Raw genomic sequence first — 18,104 nt, forward strand, 5'->3', positions numbered from 1 at the left:
CAAAAGAAAAAAAGTTCAAAAGAAAAAAAGTTCAAAGGAAAGACAAAGTTTGAAAGAGAGTTTGAAAGAAAGTTAGGATAGATACAAAAGAAAGAACCAAAAAAGAAGTGAATGAATTAATGAATTTGTCCCTGACTTTTCGACCCTGTTATGCTGTGGCATCCCCCCCTTTAGAAATAATGGTTTAAATTATTTTTATATTTCAATTATATCCATATTTAATTTATACATTATGATTTTTGACCACATGTTTCAAACAGAAGAATGTCTTAATTAGTATGTCATTATATTTACTCTAATAATGGCTTCTTCAAGCTTAATAGTTCAACTCTGTTATGGGGGAAAACATTTTTAGGTTAATTATAGGTAAAATTATCTAAAACAAGAAAACAATGCATTTAAACTGATAATTATTTTATTTGGTTGTTGATCTGCAGTTTCTGTGTGTGAGTCTTCACTCAGTGTCCAAATGTTGTGAGACCCATTGCATAAGAGCTGGTAATGAAGAATAAAGTGCAGGCTTCTGGATCCCTCCACAAGGCTCTCCCCAACTCTGTACGCCCATCAAAACAATACCAGATGTGTTTGTCAAACAAACAAGAGGTCCACCTGAGTTGTTCCACTGAGTCTGTAAAAAAGGTCAAAAGGTTGATATCACATAAATATTCCAAAAAACATTATACCTGCTCTCTTACTAGCTTTTTCCTGGTCACCATTGAAAAATTAACATAAATACTACACACACATAAATGAGATAACACATATATGACTATGCAGCATTTTATAAAATTATGTATGCAAACAAACAAGTGCAAGATGTTATATTCAACAACACAATGGTGAGTAAATGATAAAATAATTTATATTTTGGGTGAACTATCCCTGTGTGTTATTTCCTTGAAGTGCAGACTGCCAGTAATCATTTAAGAGCCATTTCCAAATTTACCCACTAGAGGGAAGAATGTCTTCAATTACATTCCTACTGTTAAAAAACAACTGTTCTCCTTACATTGTGTTCCTTACCATGCATGTTTCTGTGCTTTCCAGCTCAGTCAGTCCAGCATATAACATAGTACATGTCAGTCTACGTCTGATGCATTGTTCACACATCGTTCCTTCCAGCACAGATATTTTTAGCTGTACATGTTTTTGCCCTGCTAAAAATATACATAGACAGCCATTTGTCTGGAGAGCCACACAGATACACAGAACAAAAGTGTAACCGAGAAATTAAATCAAGAGGAAATGAACAGGTAGATAAAGAATGTCGGATAGACGATATTGGTTGGCAAGAATTCAGTCAAGTTCAAAAGAAGTTCTATATGACTTTTCAAGCTAGTGATAATTTTTTAAAATTTACATGTAGTTATTAAGCAGATGCTTTTATCACTTAAAAATTAGGAACATCACACACAACTTTGCCAACATCATCACACTGCCAAGTTCCAATTTTAAGATATAAGTGAGAGCTGAAAAAAGACATGCAAGAAGTAGACAAAAACTTTAATAAAATTTATATTTTTCAATCAAAATGTGTGAATTGAAAGAAAGGACTGAAGGAAGTAATGAAGGAAGCAAGGAAGGAAGAAAGGAAGGAAGGATGGAAAAAAAGAAGAAAGAAATGGAGAGAGTAAGGAAGGACGGAAGGAAGGTTGGACAAAGGAAGAAAGGGAGAGAGAAAGAAAGAGAGTAAAGAAAGAAAGAAAGAGATGAATGAGAGTAAAGAAAGAAAGAAAGAAAGGAGGGAGGGAGGGAGGGAAGAGAGTAAAGAAAGATGAATGAATGAATGAATGATAAAAAGAAAGAAAGTAACATTCACAAACACAAAAAGACATTCAAGTTCATTGGAAGGCAAGAAGTCGTATAAGTTCAAAAGCAAAATGTCAAACATTCAAGTTCCGAAACTCATGTAAACATTCAGTTTATTCAAACAGTTGTGAAAGGTCGTGTTTGCATACAACCACACACATATCCAGTAACCCTTCACAATAGGCATCTTAATGAGCTCATGTTTGTGAAGGGATACGGGTGACGTACACATTTGGCTTCTCCATGCCCAGCAGTGGAGGGAGGGTGGGATTTCCTGTCCAGTTGATGGGAGACACACAGGCTGCATGCTATGACTGAGAGTCAGTGGAAAGCTCAGCTGAAGCAAAGCCACATTATAGTCAAGAGAGGAGGAATTAAACTGAGGGTGTATAATCACTTTCCTAACATCATGGGCCTGAGAGAAAGAAATACATGCATTAAAGAGATATGTGGCACAAAAAAGGCGTAATTTAAAAGATTGTACCGGTCGCTCTTTTCTATGCAATTACAAAGAATGGGGACTGGAGTTTTCAAGCTTCACAAATGTTGCAATAGAACCATAAAAGCAGTCCATACAACTCATGCTCTATTATCCAAATCTTTTGGGTGCAGAACAGACCGAAATTTAAGCCGTTATCCATGGAGAAGATCAACATCCACCCTAGTTCTCCTTGGCACGTTCATGAGAGAAGTAGCAATGTCACATTTGTGAACCAAATGTTCTGTGTCTGATTTTTTCAATGAAACGTTTGATCAGGTTCACAAAACAGTGTGAATAAATCATTTACATCTCTCCTGTACATTTCAGTGAAAAATGTCTTTCATTTCAGACTGTTTCTCAGCCAAAGTTGTTGTATGGCTTCAGAAAACTTAAAATATTCTTCATGGGTCATATAAACCACTTGTATTGTACTTTTATGCTGCTTTTTCATCCTTTTAACAGCTTGAAAGCTGTCCCTGTTTGTTGATATTGCATGGGAAAAAGTAACCAGGACATTCTTTAAAATTTCTCCTTTTGTGTTCCACAGAAGAAAGAAAGTCATACAGCTTTGACACAACATGAGTGCGAGTACATGATTTACACTTTGGGTGGACTATTCCTTGAAGACACAGGAGAAATATTAATTATCTGCTTAACATGATTTATACAAGTAAAGATGTTATTGGATCAACATTCCCATCAAGCAGTTATTGATTTAAGTGGTAGTTTTAGTGATAGATTTTTAGTGGTAAATTTAGGTTTAGAGATCTGATCAGTTGATTGGAATGTTGTTCCAGGACCAGCAAAGAATGTTGATCCAGGAACACGTCCTATTTGGGTTGATCATTTTGTGTAATCTCATCATAATAGAAGCAAAAATCAAACAAACCTCCCGCTCACCTGTTCCTTTGAGCCTCCTGTCCTTACGCTTACAAATCTCTCTTCCCTGCAAAGACATAGACCATCTTCATAAAAAAATTTAATAGTTTTTACCAACAGACTGTGCTGTTTATTCATGAGAATTTAAAACTGAAGTGAGATTTCTGCACCACTAGTGTTACCACAGAGTTGCAAAAATATGGATTGTTTTCAAACAGGTTTCCCCTAACATTCCCCCATCTTTCATTAGTCGGATAAGATAAGCTCCAAACTCAAGCCACTGGTTGAGCCAATGTTGCTGTGTCAGGCTGGTTGGGATGCTCAAACAAACAGAGCATGTTTTAGTGGCACTACAAAACCACAAATGGCTTACTTTGAGTTGTCTGTGCATATTAAGCTGGCATATGAGAAAGTATTTTAACACTGAAAACTTCAACACATTTCATCTTTAATTATTCATTTGCATGGCACTGGGAACTGTCTTATCTGCAGTTTTTTGCATGTTGGTTGCTCACAGGTCATAGACACAGAGTGCGGCAGTAAGAATCCATGTTGATTGGATGATCATCCCACTGCAATGATGACTGGCACCCAGACTGATGCTCATGTGACACAGCCAGGGCACATTCCCATCATCCTCTCCTCTCCCTAGGACGTCCAGTTCAGAGAGAGCAAAGACATCAGGCATTCCACATGGAGCTGAGAAGTTAATGGAATTCAACCATGAATATTTGCACACTCACAATCAGTGTTCAGAGATACATGCATTATTATTTGTGTACTCAATACGTGTATGTTAGCTCATTAAAAAAAAATTAAACTAGTGTAATTCCATACATAGTTCTAGGCCATTGAGACAAGGAAAAAGTTGATGTACTGTAACTGTAGTGGAGAACAGGCCAAGAGAACAGAAATGACAAAGGCAATTGTGTGCAGGACAAACCAGCCTGTAAATGTGGTAAGATTACTCTGCTGTCAGCTTCTAATTCTTCCCCCTGATCTTCATATGCCGTCTCTCTGAGATCTATGAGGAAATGTAACATTAACTGGGGCATTTTTGGGCTGCCACCTGCAATTTTTCACACTCAAATTTAAAAGTTCACTATTTATACAATACTGTGGATTAATAATAATAATAATAATGTGTTTTATTTATAGTGCCTTTCCAAAAGCTCAAGGTCACTTTACAATCAAGATACATTTTAACAGAAGTTACAATCAGCGTTAGGGGAAAAAAATATTTAAATTCAGCAATCAGCAATGGATAGATAGTACTCTCAGAAAAGATGAGTTTTAAGATGAAACTTGAAGATGAAAATGGAGGAGATTTTGCGGAGGCTCTGAGGCAGTGAGTTCCATAGTTTAGGTGCAATTACACTGAAGGATCTACCACCAAAAGTGGACAGATGGAATCTGGGGATAGACTGCAGTTTGGAATCAGAAAAACGTAGAGAACGTGCAGGTGTGTATGGGTGCAGCAGATCACATAAATAATGAGGTGCCAGATCATAGAGAGCTTTTTAGGTTAAGAGAAGAATTTTGAACTTAAGAGCAAGAGACAGGCAACCAGTGAAGACTAAACAATGTGGGAGTAATGTGTGCAGGCCACTTAGTGTTTGTGAGAACTCTAGTAGTGTTTTGGATATACAGTGTTGTAATTGGGCAATGGTTTTAGCGTTTAGGCTAATGAAGAGAGAGTTACAGTAATCAAGATGTGATGTTATGAAAGCATGAACTAGTGATTCAGCATCCTTCAAACTAAGAAGGGGTCGAAGTCGTGCAATGTGACGTAGGTGGAAGAATGCCATTTTAGTGATGGTTCTGATGTGGGCTTCAAAAGTGAGAGAAAAAGTGATGCTCAGATTCTTAATGATTTTGGAGGGTTTGGTCAGATTTCCATCAATATCAATACAAATGTCAGTATTCTTGTAAGTGTTTGTGGTCCAAAAAACATGATCTCTGTTTTGTCGTCACTGAATTTGAGGAAATGGCTGTTTAACCAAATTTTTACATCATTGATACAGGCTGTTAATGAGCTGATTGCATGAATTTCATCAAAACGGGCAGTTGTATAAATCTGTGTGTCGTCACCGTAGCAGTGATAACTAATATCATGATGACAGATGATCTGACTAAGTGGGAGAATGTAAATTATGAACAATAGAGGACCCAGAACAGAACCCTGGGGATACCCTGAGTGAGAGAAGCAGTAGGGGAAAAGATTGTCTGTTAGTGATGTAGGAAGAAAACCAGGATAGAGAAGTGCCAGTAATACCAATATCTGAGAGTCGGGAAAGGAGTGTGTTGTGGCATATACAGGTAGTGTCAAAAGCAGAGCTCAAATCAAGCAGGATCAGAATACTGAGGGACCCAGAGTCAGCAGAGAGGAGAAGATCATTAACAACCCTCAAGAGAGCAGTTTCAGTACTGTGGAACAGATAAAACCCAGATTGAAAAGGGTCATAGAGATTATTGGCTGCTAGATGTGATTGTAACTGGGAAGCTACAACTTTTTCCAGAAGTTTAGAAATAAAAGTTTAAGACTCTAAGTTGTGATGTTAGGAGGTTAATTTCCATGACATGTATGGCAAGGACGAGAGCAAGACAGTTTTGATTTATTTTGGATTTTATTTAGTCACAACATAATTCCCATAGTTCCATTTATGTTATTCCATAGTTTTGATGACTTTACTATTATTCTAAAATGTGAAAACAATTATAATAAAGAATGAGTAAGTGTTTCAAAACTTTTGACCGGTAGTGTATATATTTGTCTATTTAAGTGCTATTTGAAAGACTTTTATATTAATTTTAATATGTCTACCACATAACCTCTAGGTGGCGTTGATTTGTGACATGGATGATTTCAGGCCTTATTTTGTTATTTGAAAATTTCACTTGAAATTTGAAAATTTTAAGCGTAAACTTTTTTGGTGTCATAGCGCCCCCTTTTGGACCCGCTGGCGGGTCCGCAGAGTTAAAAAGATTTTTTAACCTTCTAGTATATTTCAAGTACTTTTATGAGTAATTGACTTTATTTGAATTATTCAAAATAGGATATTTGCACATTTATGTGACAACTTGCTCGACCTGACATTTATAAAAATGTCAACGTTATATAAAAATGTTATATTGCCCTGACAACACAGTTTAAACTTTTGGTTAAAATCTGCCTTCATTATATAGTTGACCCTTGCTTAAATGTATGCCTGTGTGGTTTTTATTGTGTTTACTTGTTTACCCAAAATTTATAACAATAAATAAATAAATAAACACTGATCAGCCACAACATTAAAACCACCTGCCTAATATTGTGTAGGTCCCAAAACAGTGCCAACCCGCATCTCAGAATAGCATTCTGAGATGCAATTCTTCTCACCACAATTGTACAGAATGGTTATCTGAGTTAGGTGTTTCCATCCACAGAACTGCAGCTGACTGTATGTTTTTTTTTTTTTTTTGGCACCATTCTGAGTAAATTCTAGAGACTGTTGTGTGTGAAAATCCCAGGAGATCAGCAGTTACAGAAATACTCAAACCAGCCCATCTAGCACCAACAATCATCCATGCGATTATCTAATCAGCCAATTGTTTGGCAGCAGTGCAGTGCATAAAATCATGCAGATACGGGTCAGGAGCTTCAGTTAATGTTCACATCAACCATAATATGGGGGGGGGAAATGTGATCTCAGTGATTTGGACCGTGGCATGATTGTTGGTGCCAGACGGTTGGTTTGAGTACTGCTGATCTCCTGGGGTTTTCACACCCAACAGTCTCTAGAATTTACTCCAAATGGTGCCAAAAACAAAAAAACATCCAGTGAGGGGCAGTTCTGTGGATGGAAATGCCTTGTTGATGAGAGAGGTCAACAGAGAATGGCCAGACTGGTTCAAACTGACAAAGTCTACAGAAATTCAGATAACTGCTTTGTACAATTGTGGTGAGAAACAACAAAACCCTGCACTACTACAGAAAAAGACACATTTGTGTAAATTTACTTTAGACTCAAAACCTTATAATCACAGAGAAATAACCCCTGTGACAACTTCCCCATGTGACAACTATATATTTATAATTCTATTCTATTCTATTCTAGTAAAATGTATGTATAAATGCATGCATAGACTACAAAATGCAACATGTTTTATTATAGACTTTTGGGAATAGTGCAGATACTGAGTTAAATAGTGTGTTTATATTGTGGCATAGTAATATTTGAACATGTAGGTGACATGTGGGGCAGGTTAGTTCAGATCAAATTTGAACACCTGCAGTTTGCGTTTCTTTGCTCATGTTGAAATTCTTACCTTTTTTGCTGATAAAAGACACTGAGGCATTAAAACCGCGGGCAGAAACACTGCTGTCTGTGCTGAACTGTAGAATCATTACATGACCGTAGCTGAGAACAGCTGGAGGGAGGCTCCTGCCACATACAACCACTAAAAACACAAAAATACTGTATAGAATTGAGAACTACATTTCCCACAATGCTCTACTGAAAAATCGTCAAGTTGTGTACTAGCCTGACACTGTAACACACTCAGTGTAACATTAAAATGTAACAAAGCAATATTTACATTCTCAGTGACTCTAATACAGAACTATGAAATGCAATGCTGCAGTTTTTGATGATGAATCTGATGTTTCTTCAGTGTCTGTTTGTACTTACCTATTTCATCCTCGCCATCAATATCTCCGAACACTGTAATTGAATCATATCTGCAGTTCTCTGATTCCTCAAGGTCAAAGTCATCAAAGTCAAGCTTCAAGATACAAAGTAAGGTTATGCTATTATTATTACTTTTAGCAGATAGGGTTCTATGATTGATACTACACATTGTACATACAAATATGGCTACTTGAGAAGGTTTCCCTTGCAAAAATCGAGAGTTCATTGCAAATTTGCGGCAAATTGTCTACTGTTGCCAAAGGTTTGCTGCAGGTTCACCAATACCGGTGAAGAGCTGCAAATTTTTGGCAAATATCTGCAGTTAATCACAAGCTCATTTGCATGTGAAAATAATGAGTGGCAAATTTGAATCAAATTTGTGGCAAGTTTGTGGCTAGTTTGCAAGAACTCTAGAATTTTTGTAAGGGTTATGGTAAGAAATAATGCACAACACATTTTGTAACTAACGGGTAATATGCCATAACATTAGGATGACTGTGTGATGATGTCATGACGTCGCTTTTTGGAGTCTAATTGAGTATCGCATTCTCTCTAGCAGTGAAACCGATCACATCAGAGCCTCTTATCTCATTGCATGCATGCATTCATGACCGGACAGATGGGTCACGACTGGACAGACAAGAAATGCCAGGCACTGACTGAGCCAAAGCACAGAGGTTTTTACCTTGACTATGTGGCCCTCTGGAGCATAGATGACCCAGCGGCATAGGGTGTTGTTGCTGTAGGGTTGTGGGTAGGCGGGGCTTTGCACGACCCTGTCGGGTTGTAACAGCACCATTGTTCCACATTCCGCTCCTGCACAAACACAAAAGGAGAAACTGGCGAAATAGAGCCCGGCTGATGACGTTGCTGCATGGTGTCGCATTTCTGTCTGGCAAGGGCTCATATTGAGGGGAGCAGGGTGGTGATTTGAATCTGGCTCTTATCTTTTCCAAACCTGCCGCTGGTAGACAGCCCAATGCTAGACATGTGACTATGGGAACAATCCCACTGAGATAAGCTCTCTTCTCTCTGAGGGAAATATATGAGCGGCTGCAGTATAAAAACAGAATTCTTCGGGGGGAAATTAGTTCTCTTTACCTATACACCAGTCTGGGGAAATAATCAGACCTCGCCGACTAGGTGACAGAATAACAGATCAAACCAGCAACAGTTGGGCTCAAGCTGAGAGAGCGCAGGGTGAAACATTTTCTAATTATGGAATTGTATGGATACATATGGTAGACGTGTAAATGAGGCAATGCTGGTAAACAACAGCATGACTCAGGTGAAATGTGTAATTTCTGTGCCAATAGCATTAACAAATGGAACTGCAAAAAAATCTCTCCTCTCCATCCAAACCTGTATGACTATCTTTCTTCACAAAAGGTGAAAAATCAGTGGTGACTGAGGTTGCCATTCTGCCTAACATTTCCTTTTATGTTCAATGGATGAAAGAAAGTCATATGGGTTTGAGTAAATTTTGGAATCTCTTTAATTGTTTTGGACTGTCACCAAACAGGCTTGACATATTAAGACAAACTGATTTAAACTTTGTTGACTTTTTCAGGGACTGTTGGGTGCAACAAACCAAGAGCAAGAGAAACCAGCCTGACCATTTCAACTCACCAAAACTATAGTTCTCCCCAACACCACTGAACTGCATAGTGAATCCAGCTCCTGTACTGCTTACATCGGACACAAACTGCACTGTTACACTGTGGGAACCATAAATAAGTATCGAAGATGGATGCTGGCTGCTACAGAATCTCCCTAGTGAACATGGTCATAAGTTAGAACATACTCAGATGAAACAAGCATTACATTTAGTATTAACAGGCAATATAATTAGACTTCTCTATAAAACACTTTGCAAGATAGCTTAAGATAAAGGGATAGTTCCCTTTATTACAACAGCAAAACCTCTTGTTATTACAAGCTCAGGATCAGATATATAGTAATATTGCAAGTGTTAGTACATTATTTAAGGGTATTTTGTGTCACCCTGCATACAACCAACAATTATTGAGATTCCATGTCCAAGAAGGACGAAATGTACATATTTTGAATTCTCCTTATTGTCCTACTGTTTCTCCGCCTCACCTATCCGTCTGTCTTCACCCACATACACAGTCAGCTGGTCACTTTGACACAGTGCGTCATTTTCCAGATCAAACTTCAGAAACTCCAATAAAGTACTTTGACCAGCATCAACTTGAATAGACCACCAGCAAATTCTGCCCAACCAAAACATATAACATAAACTGCGTTCAAATTCTGATTAGAAGATTTTTGTGAAAAGATTTAGCCTCTGAGCAGCAAATATCTAAGATACTTCACATGTGACTCACTCATTGTTATTGTAGCTCTGGTCTGGATGAGCAGGATTTCTGATCATGCCTTCACTTCCAGGTACAACTCCATCAGCTACACTGCACAGAGACCTGTCCACACCTACATTTAGTTTAGTATAAAAGAAGTCATGTAGCAGACACTTTTATCCTAAGCAATTTACAATAAATGTACAGGCCAAACGTGTTCTTGCACTAAAAACGCCACAAGCAGTACAAAGAATAAAACAGAACGCAGGTGTCTCGAGTTATGTTATTTTAAAGTTCAAGATATTTTAAACTTGACAAAGAGTCTAAAAACATGGCTCCAAATTTGAACACCTAAAAGTGTGAAATCACGCTCAACTTGACCAATCTGATTTGTGAATTTTTTACACCAAAAATTGTCTGTTTAACATTTACAGCAGGGGCAGTACTAAGATGCAATCTTTGTAGGAGCATTTTGATCTTTAGGGTGGGCAAGTGGTTGTCTCTTCATTGGATTGGGAGGGGGTGTCAGATGTTTCTGGGGGGCAGAAGGAAAATTATGGGATAAGCGCGGTCTCTGTAAATTGTGCATGTATGGAGCTTATCAAGTGTAACATTAATATACGGAATCATATACACTTTCCACTTCTTGAAATGTCTATGTTAATGTATCACACGATTCACACAGGATTCCCATGTATTCATTTATAGCCTAAACCTGAGCGTGATGATTAATTCCTGACCTGAAGTGATGATTTCACATCAGAGCTTGTCTAGCTGTCTTTTAAAATTGACCACATTTATATTCACATCAGCGATTAAGGAAATTATCTGGTTAAGATTTATTCCTAAAAAAAGTTAAAATGCTCCATAAAGGTTTAAATGCTCCATAGAGTATTTATCTATTAGGAATATTCCTCCTTATGCAAAACAAAGAAACTGAAACATGCTCCATCTTTTTTTTCTTCTTCTTTAAACTGTGTTACCTCTAGTAAGGCGCAATATAAATTTAACATTATTATTATTATTATTATTATTATTATTATTATTATTATTTAACTAAATAATGATGTCTTCTCATAAAAATTCCTGATAGATTTATGGGAATTCCACCTGTTTGTAGGCTATATTGATTTTATTTTCACTTATTTTAATGTTTGAATTTGTATTTATTATTCACTGCAAAATGTGTGCTTGATATTTCACAGTTTGCTTGACACCTCCTGCCTTCAGAATTATGTTGTTATATATGCACAGACAAACGAAAGTTCTGTTTCATGCAGATATTAATATCAGAAATACCAGGAGAATCCACAGTTAACAACATACTCCACAGTTAATGTAGCCTACAAATTCAGCTTCATCTGGTAAGAAAAAAAAAAAAGAAAATATATTTTTTTAAATAATAGTTGTTTAATTATTATTATTATTATTATTAGGCTATTATTATGAAAAGGCATATACAAGGCATATTTTATCAATACAAACTATACATTTAAGAGTAACATTAAAAATTGACATTTCATTTAGATTTGACGCACTTCCAGTTTAAGCCCCGCCCACACCCGGTTCTATCCAATACAAAGACAGATACAGATAATTTTGTCACATGAACAGATACAGATACAAATACAGATAATGGCTTCACTGCACTCCAGTATAATGAAAAAGACCCCCATGACCTATAATCTTTCAGACAGCAGCTCAAATTTGTAACATCTTCACTACATAACCCCTAGAATTGTAAAAGCAAATAGAAACAGCTCCCTAAAGAACTCAAACTACAAAAAAAAAAAAATACCTACAGTACCTTTTCTAAGACTGAACTTGATCCATGACAAGAACATTGAGACATCAGTGAAGACTCCAGGTGAGCCTCTTCTAGATGAAGGTTTGATTCTGTTGTTATTCCAGCTCCGACCACAGCCCTTACCCCAAGACGTGACCCCCACTGCCACCCATCGCCCATCTGCTCTGGGGCAAAGGAGAGGACCCCCAGAATCGCCCTGGAGCACAGGCAAATACAGGACTTACTGTAGGGTTTTTTAAAAGCTGTTAAAGATGGACTCATTGAGAGTAAAATGTCATTGCTCAGAGTTTGCGCTTTCATAGCTCAGGAGACTAGAGATCTCTCTTATGTTTAATTTAGCTATCAACTTTATCTGATGTTTGTCATAAAATTCTGTAGGAGAAATAAAAAATAGCCAGAAATGAGATCTTAATTTCTTCACTCTGGGCATAAACAGAGAGTTCCAAGAGCTTGAATCAAGTCTGCCACTCTAAACCTGAAAAATCTCATAGGAGACCATAACATCATAAATGTCCTTTACTGATGTTAACGTTGGGGCAATGTCTTTAATGTCATCTTACTTGGCAGGCATCTCTCCCTCCTTTCTCTGGGCCAGCACACAAGACTGTGAAGGTCTTTTGTCCAGGTCTGAGATTTTGCATGACATGTTTGCACCTGCTTTGCTCTACCAGGTCCAGATGTACCTCCTGAAGAACTGCTGGAAGTAGACCTCCTAAAAAGAAGACAGACATTTTCACCTTCATGCTGGTAATGGTTAGAGATATTTGAGGACTTTCCTTAATCTATTCTAAATATGTTCTTAAAGAACTTTTTACTCTCTTTAATTCGACCCCAACCACCAACAACACATGTGGTTTTGGGTGGAAACCTCTCACCAGGATAAGGCAGACAAATAGGCTTAATAAAATCACCTGTAAAGGAAACAGACAACTATATTAGTTTCTATGGCTCATGTATTTGTGATAATATATCTGGGACTGTCTCATGGAAAGACTTGCCAAATTGGATGTGTCCATTGATCTCCAGCAAAGCGATGTCATAGCTCATGGGTGAGAAACGTTGATATTTTTCGTGGAACTTCATTGTTTTTACGCTGAAGCTCTGCTCCCCTCTGTCAACCTTTCTCTGATTGAATTCACCTGCTACAGCCTCAACAATGTGCAGGAAATCCCTAAGGGCAGGCAATATTCAAGAGTAACTGAAGCATTGACAGTTGAAAGTCGAAAAGGTATGATTACTCATGGCTAAATTAATGGACCTACGAGGGAAGATTTGCAAAGCAGTGAGCAGCAGTCAACAGCCAGTGGTCTGTCAAGATGGCTGCAGCACAGAAATGTGATCCTCGGATCCTAAGAGACACCTGTAGAAGATTGTAGAATAGCTGATATGTCTACAATGACATCTCAAAGCTTTTGTCACTGAATAAGGGAAAATATTCAATATTGCAATATTGTTACGTGCCAGCCATGGATGGGAACCTTTTCTGGCCTCTGACCCTCCGACGACTCTCAAAGAACGGTCAAGTATGCTTCTTGCCTTTGGAAAGCCGCATTTTGCATCTAGACATTATGAAAAATTGTGTGATCTGTTCCCATTCCAGTTTTTTTTACAATTTAATTAAGCATTTTCTTACCACTGAGATGGACAGGGAAGGTAATGTGGAGACAACACAGCAAGCTGAGAAAGCCAACAAAGGTCCTGAAGGATAAATGAGACATCCTGTGTCTTGTGCTGCCAAAAGCTAAGACTGGGGTATTTATAGAAGGGTTTGGGGATGGTCTCTTCCGCAAATACCCCATTTATAATGTCTTGTACTCATTAAGTGAATTGAAGCAGGAAACAGGCATGGTGAGCAGAGGATGGCATGGCAGTATTGTTAAAAAAAAGTGATTAAATTAGTTCTATCAAACATGTTACCTGCTTGGCGTTTAGAATTAATACTTTATTTAACACCATCAAAATAAATACAGAAATATTTTGTGTATGTGCGTGTCTCATTTATACAGTTTCCTGTCTGACCTTTTACAGGTTTTACAACTACTTGTGATTCAGCTGAAGGAGAAAAGCTCCTCCTTTGACAAAGATGTTTTCCCTTTAGGACCAGAATGACCTTTTAATCTAACATTTTATTGGAATTTGCTGGATTTTGGAATTCTTCAAGTTCTCTCTTTGAAATGTGAAAACATATAAGTATTATTTGCTATTTTTCTTAAACTATTGTATTAATATAAATGTAAATATTATTTTATTACAAAATCTTATAATATCTTATAATCTAGCAATTATAACAAAAATTGCTAAATTAAAATGATAACTAAACAGAATAAAGGAAGATAATATGTAAAATAATAATTAATATATATTAATTAATATATTTTAAAGTGCAAATAGATAAAGACACTTACACTCACTGACCGCTTTATTAAGTATACCTGTACACCTATTTATTCATGCAATTATCTAATCAGCCAATCGTGTGGCAGCAATGCAGTGCTGAAATTCATTCAAACTCGAGTCAGGAGCTTCAGTAAATGTTCACATCAACCATCAGAATGGGGAAAAAAAATTAATCTCATTGATTTCGATTGTAGCATGATTGTTGGTGCCAGACGGGCTGGTTTGAGAATTTCTGTAGCTGCTGATCTCCTGGGATTTTCATGCACAACAGTTTCTCGAGTTTACTCAGAATGGTGCCAAAAACAAAAAACATCCAGTGAGCGGCAGTTCTGTGGATGGAAATGCCTTGTTGATGAGAGAGGTCAGTGGAGATTGGCCAGACTGGTTCGAGCTGAAAGGCGACGGTAACTCTGATAACCACTCTGTACAATTGTAGTGAGCAGAATAGCATCTCAGAATGCGCAACACGTCGAACCTTGAGGCAGATGGGCTACAACAGCAGAAGTTGGGCACTTTTTCAACCATAGTGTTCCTAATAATGTGCTCAGTGAGTGTATTTTAAAGTGACAAATAGATAAAGATACATATTTATATAATGAATGTAAGATAAGGAGGGGCTCACCAATTACGGAAAATCATAAATGGAAATTGAATGGCATCCTTTGTTCTATTCTGTTTTATCTCTAACTTCTATGTCTGTATTTATGTATATTATAGATATGGACATCTTTTCATCCCATCTGGATAAGATGGAATATGTCAGAAAACATTTTCACTTGTCAACTTTTTTAAACTATATTATGGACAAGACACTCAAACATGTTACAAGTTATCTATATCAAGGTACAAAACAAATTAGTATTGTACTTTGTTTAATAATTTCAATATGATAAAGTTGTTTGATCAACAAGTATTAACACATTTGAATGTATTTATTTTTCAGGCATCCAGATTAAATTTTTGTTTTTATCTGTGAATGCAATTTCTTAATTTCAGTGCCACTCTCAAAGGAAAAACTCATGAATTCACGTATTAGACTTAATCGCTGTTGAGGAGCCAATCACCCTGATTCTCTAAGCCTTCCATTTTGCATGTGTCAGAGAATTTACACAAACCAGAGGCCTGGTTGCAGAGGCTAGTAAACAGAGGGGAAGTTCTTCTTGACACAAAAGACAACAGCAGTTAGATGACGATATGTAGCCTACCACTGGCTGTGTGTCCTGTCATAAAATTGTCAACATTTTGTCCCTGAGTTTTGTGTCTTTGTCTAGAGAAAAAAGGCAAAAGTCATCTAACAACACAATTATGTTTTGGACAAATTGACTTGTCTAGCTCAGTCCGTTTAAACATGACCACATATCACCACAAAGAGGAGCAGAGTGAGAAGGACAGTTAAATTCATACACTGCTAATAAGTCTAATCAGCCATCACTACATTCTAATTTTGTGTGGCATAACAGTTTTGGAAGTGAAATAAAACTCTCTTTTGTGCATTGATACCCAAGTGGAATACCTACAGTCATGTTACCTGGCAACGCCAATAAACCACAGCATAGCAGTTGCAGAAAGCCAGAAAAACCTGAAATTCTTTGTCTTATGCAAATTCATGTCACACATTACTGTTGAGAACTCATAAGCCTCTGTAGTGTCTGCAGGAACATGTTTTGTACACTGAATTATGTAAATTACTTTGGTGAAAAGCATCTATTAGGAACATAAATAAAATTTAATAACACACACTACAGTAAAAACAGAGAAATAGAGCTGCTGGATGCTGATACATTTCATGTTCTAAGGTCACTTGCAAATGGTATAGACTGACAAGAAAATGCTAAATTTAAAAAAGATCTGCACATAATGGATAAATCAGAATGGTTTTTTTGGTTTTTAAGAACATTTAATTTATGTTATGGACAACAGAATGTATGACTAATGACATACCATACATGTCTCCTAAAAATACACGTGCATTCCAATATACTTCTTATCATTCACAGTATATTAATTGGACATTTACTATAGTGTGAATACCACCAGTAAACAAAGTCAGTGTAACATGCAGATGGTGTGATTTTATCACTTGCAATCTGCGTAATATTTAAAGCCTCCACATGTAAATTGTTTCCTTTCATTCAGCTTTTAGAGTAAAAAGTATGCCGACATCACAAAGTGATAAGGAAATGGCCATATATCTATTCAGCTTTACAGGGATTGACCTATAGGCTAACACACATTGGTGCTTAACACTATTGGATTTTACAGCAACACATTAGATAGATGGGCACTCCCTTGAGGGATTATGGAAAAAAGTCCTACAATCTGACTCAGAGGGGGTAATCTTAAACCCTATATCCTTTTTAAATACTCACAATTCACTTTCCAGAGCAGGTCAGTCACTCTCACTAGTAAGTACAGTACACAACACCCCCCCCCCCACACACACACACACACAAAAATTTTGTATTACATAGGCAAAGAACAGTGAGCACTGCATTGAATAAATACAGGAGGGAAGAAGGAAAAAAGGCCAACATATCTGGGAAAATGTATAATGTATAATATATTTAAAGCAAATTGATAAATATAAAAGTAAATATTAGAAATTCTCATTGCACAAATTTTTATTTTATTTTACTTTTTTATTAGAAGTTTCATAAAGCGTAACAGTTTGGCTCCGGAAGTAAAAATCCCATTCATTTTTTCCATAGACTAATTTATTTTCAACGATAACTTATAAACATTTAAAGACTGAACTACCTTGAGCTTGAGGTTGTTTAGTGACGGTATATGCTTCTGCTGAAGCCATCAGTCTGCGTTATTTAAACTTCATTGTTTAAAAATCATGTTTGATAGCATAATTAATGGTAAACAGCTGCATTACCCATGGTACAGCAGAGAAAGATTCACCAATCAGAGAACCACAGCCAACAAAGCCAGCGAAAAGTGCCTCAGAGCGACCGCCCACTCCCATGATACACTGTGAATGACATAATCGAGTCTGTGGCTGAGTTTAGAATTGCATACTACCATACTACTCATACTATTTCTGTCATATGGCAGAAGTAGTAAGAATAGTATGGGTAGTAGCCTATGCCATTCTGAACTTAGCCAGTGTCTCTTCCCCCTTAACTACTTATCTATTTGTACATATCAGAATATTTTGCAATAAACGTAAAATATATCGTTTCTATATTTAAAAACAACAACCTAAAATCAATAGTTTTATATATTCCCTTAATTTATATTCATTTACATAATTTCCAATGCTTCATGGAATTGTAGTCCGTGCCCTCATGAAAGACGGTAAGTGCACAGTCTTGTACCTTTGTCTTTTTGTCTGATTTTTAAATACTTTTTTGCCTCAAAACAAAGTTTGTGATGTGATTTACCTCTGAGCTGGTTGGTTTGGTTCATGGATTACAACTCTTTTATGAAGGATTTTATGAAAAGTCTATGGGAAAAATACTTCCGGGACCCAGGAGGCTGAATAAGTAGGCAGGACACTGTTGCTCGCTATTACAAATTACACAAAACATGAACGATTATGACTGCATTACAGAATCACGAACTGTTTGCACTGCATTATAGAGAGTAAAAAATACAAAATACAAAATAAAAATAAGAATACAAAAAAAAAAAAAAAAAAACTCGTTGCACAAGCGATCATCACGAAGCGATCGCCCGTGACGTCATCATCCACACTTGGTGGGTTGTGTCGTCAGATCTTCATTGAAACGCAT

The 18,104-nt window shown here is 36.9% G+C and overlaps 1 protein-coding gene across 1 annotated transcript; it reads right to left on the reverse strand.

The window, feature by feature from the left end:
• Positions 1–337: 337 nt before the first annotated feature.
• LOC127435930 (ovochymase-2-like) lies at positions 338–13,282 on the reverse strand. Its single transcript, XM_051689739.1, has 17 exons — positions 13,230–13,282; positions 12,966–13,138; positions 12,783–12,878; positions 12,528–12,679; positions 11,968–12,163; positions 10,191–10,293; positions 9,943–10,076; positions 9,469–9,612; positions 8,525–8,655; positions 7,840–7,933; positions 7,478–7,609; positions 4,113–4,193; positions 3,685–3,868; positions 3,191–3,236; positions 2,038–2,224; positions 1,024–1,157; positions 338–628 (listed from the first exon to the last, which is right to left on the reverse strand). The coding sequence occupies exons 2-17, from the start codon at positions 13,048–13,050 to the stop codon at positions 455–457; spliced, it is 2,073 nt and encodes a 690-aa protein (XP_051545699.1). The 5' UTR covers positions 13,051–13,138; positions 13,230–13,282; the 3' UTR covers positions 338–454.
• Between the last annotated feature and the right edge of the window lie 4,822 nt (positions 13,283–18,104).

Source organism: Myxocyprinus asiaticus, chromosome 46 (assembly GCF_019703515.2).
Source record: "Myxocyprinus asiaticus isolate MX2 ecotype Aquarium Trade chromosome 46, UBuf_Myxa_2, whole genome shotgun sequence".
NCBI lineage: Eukaryota > Metazoa > Chordata > Actinopteri > Cypriniformes > Catostomidae > Myxocyprinus > Myxocyprinus asiaticus.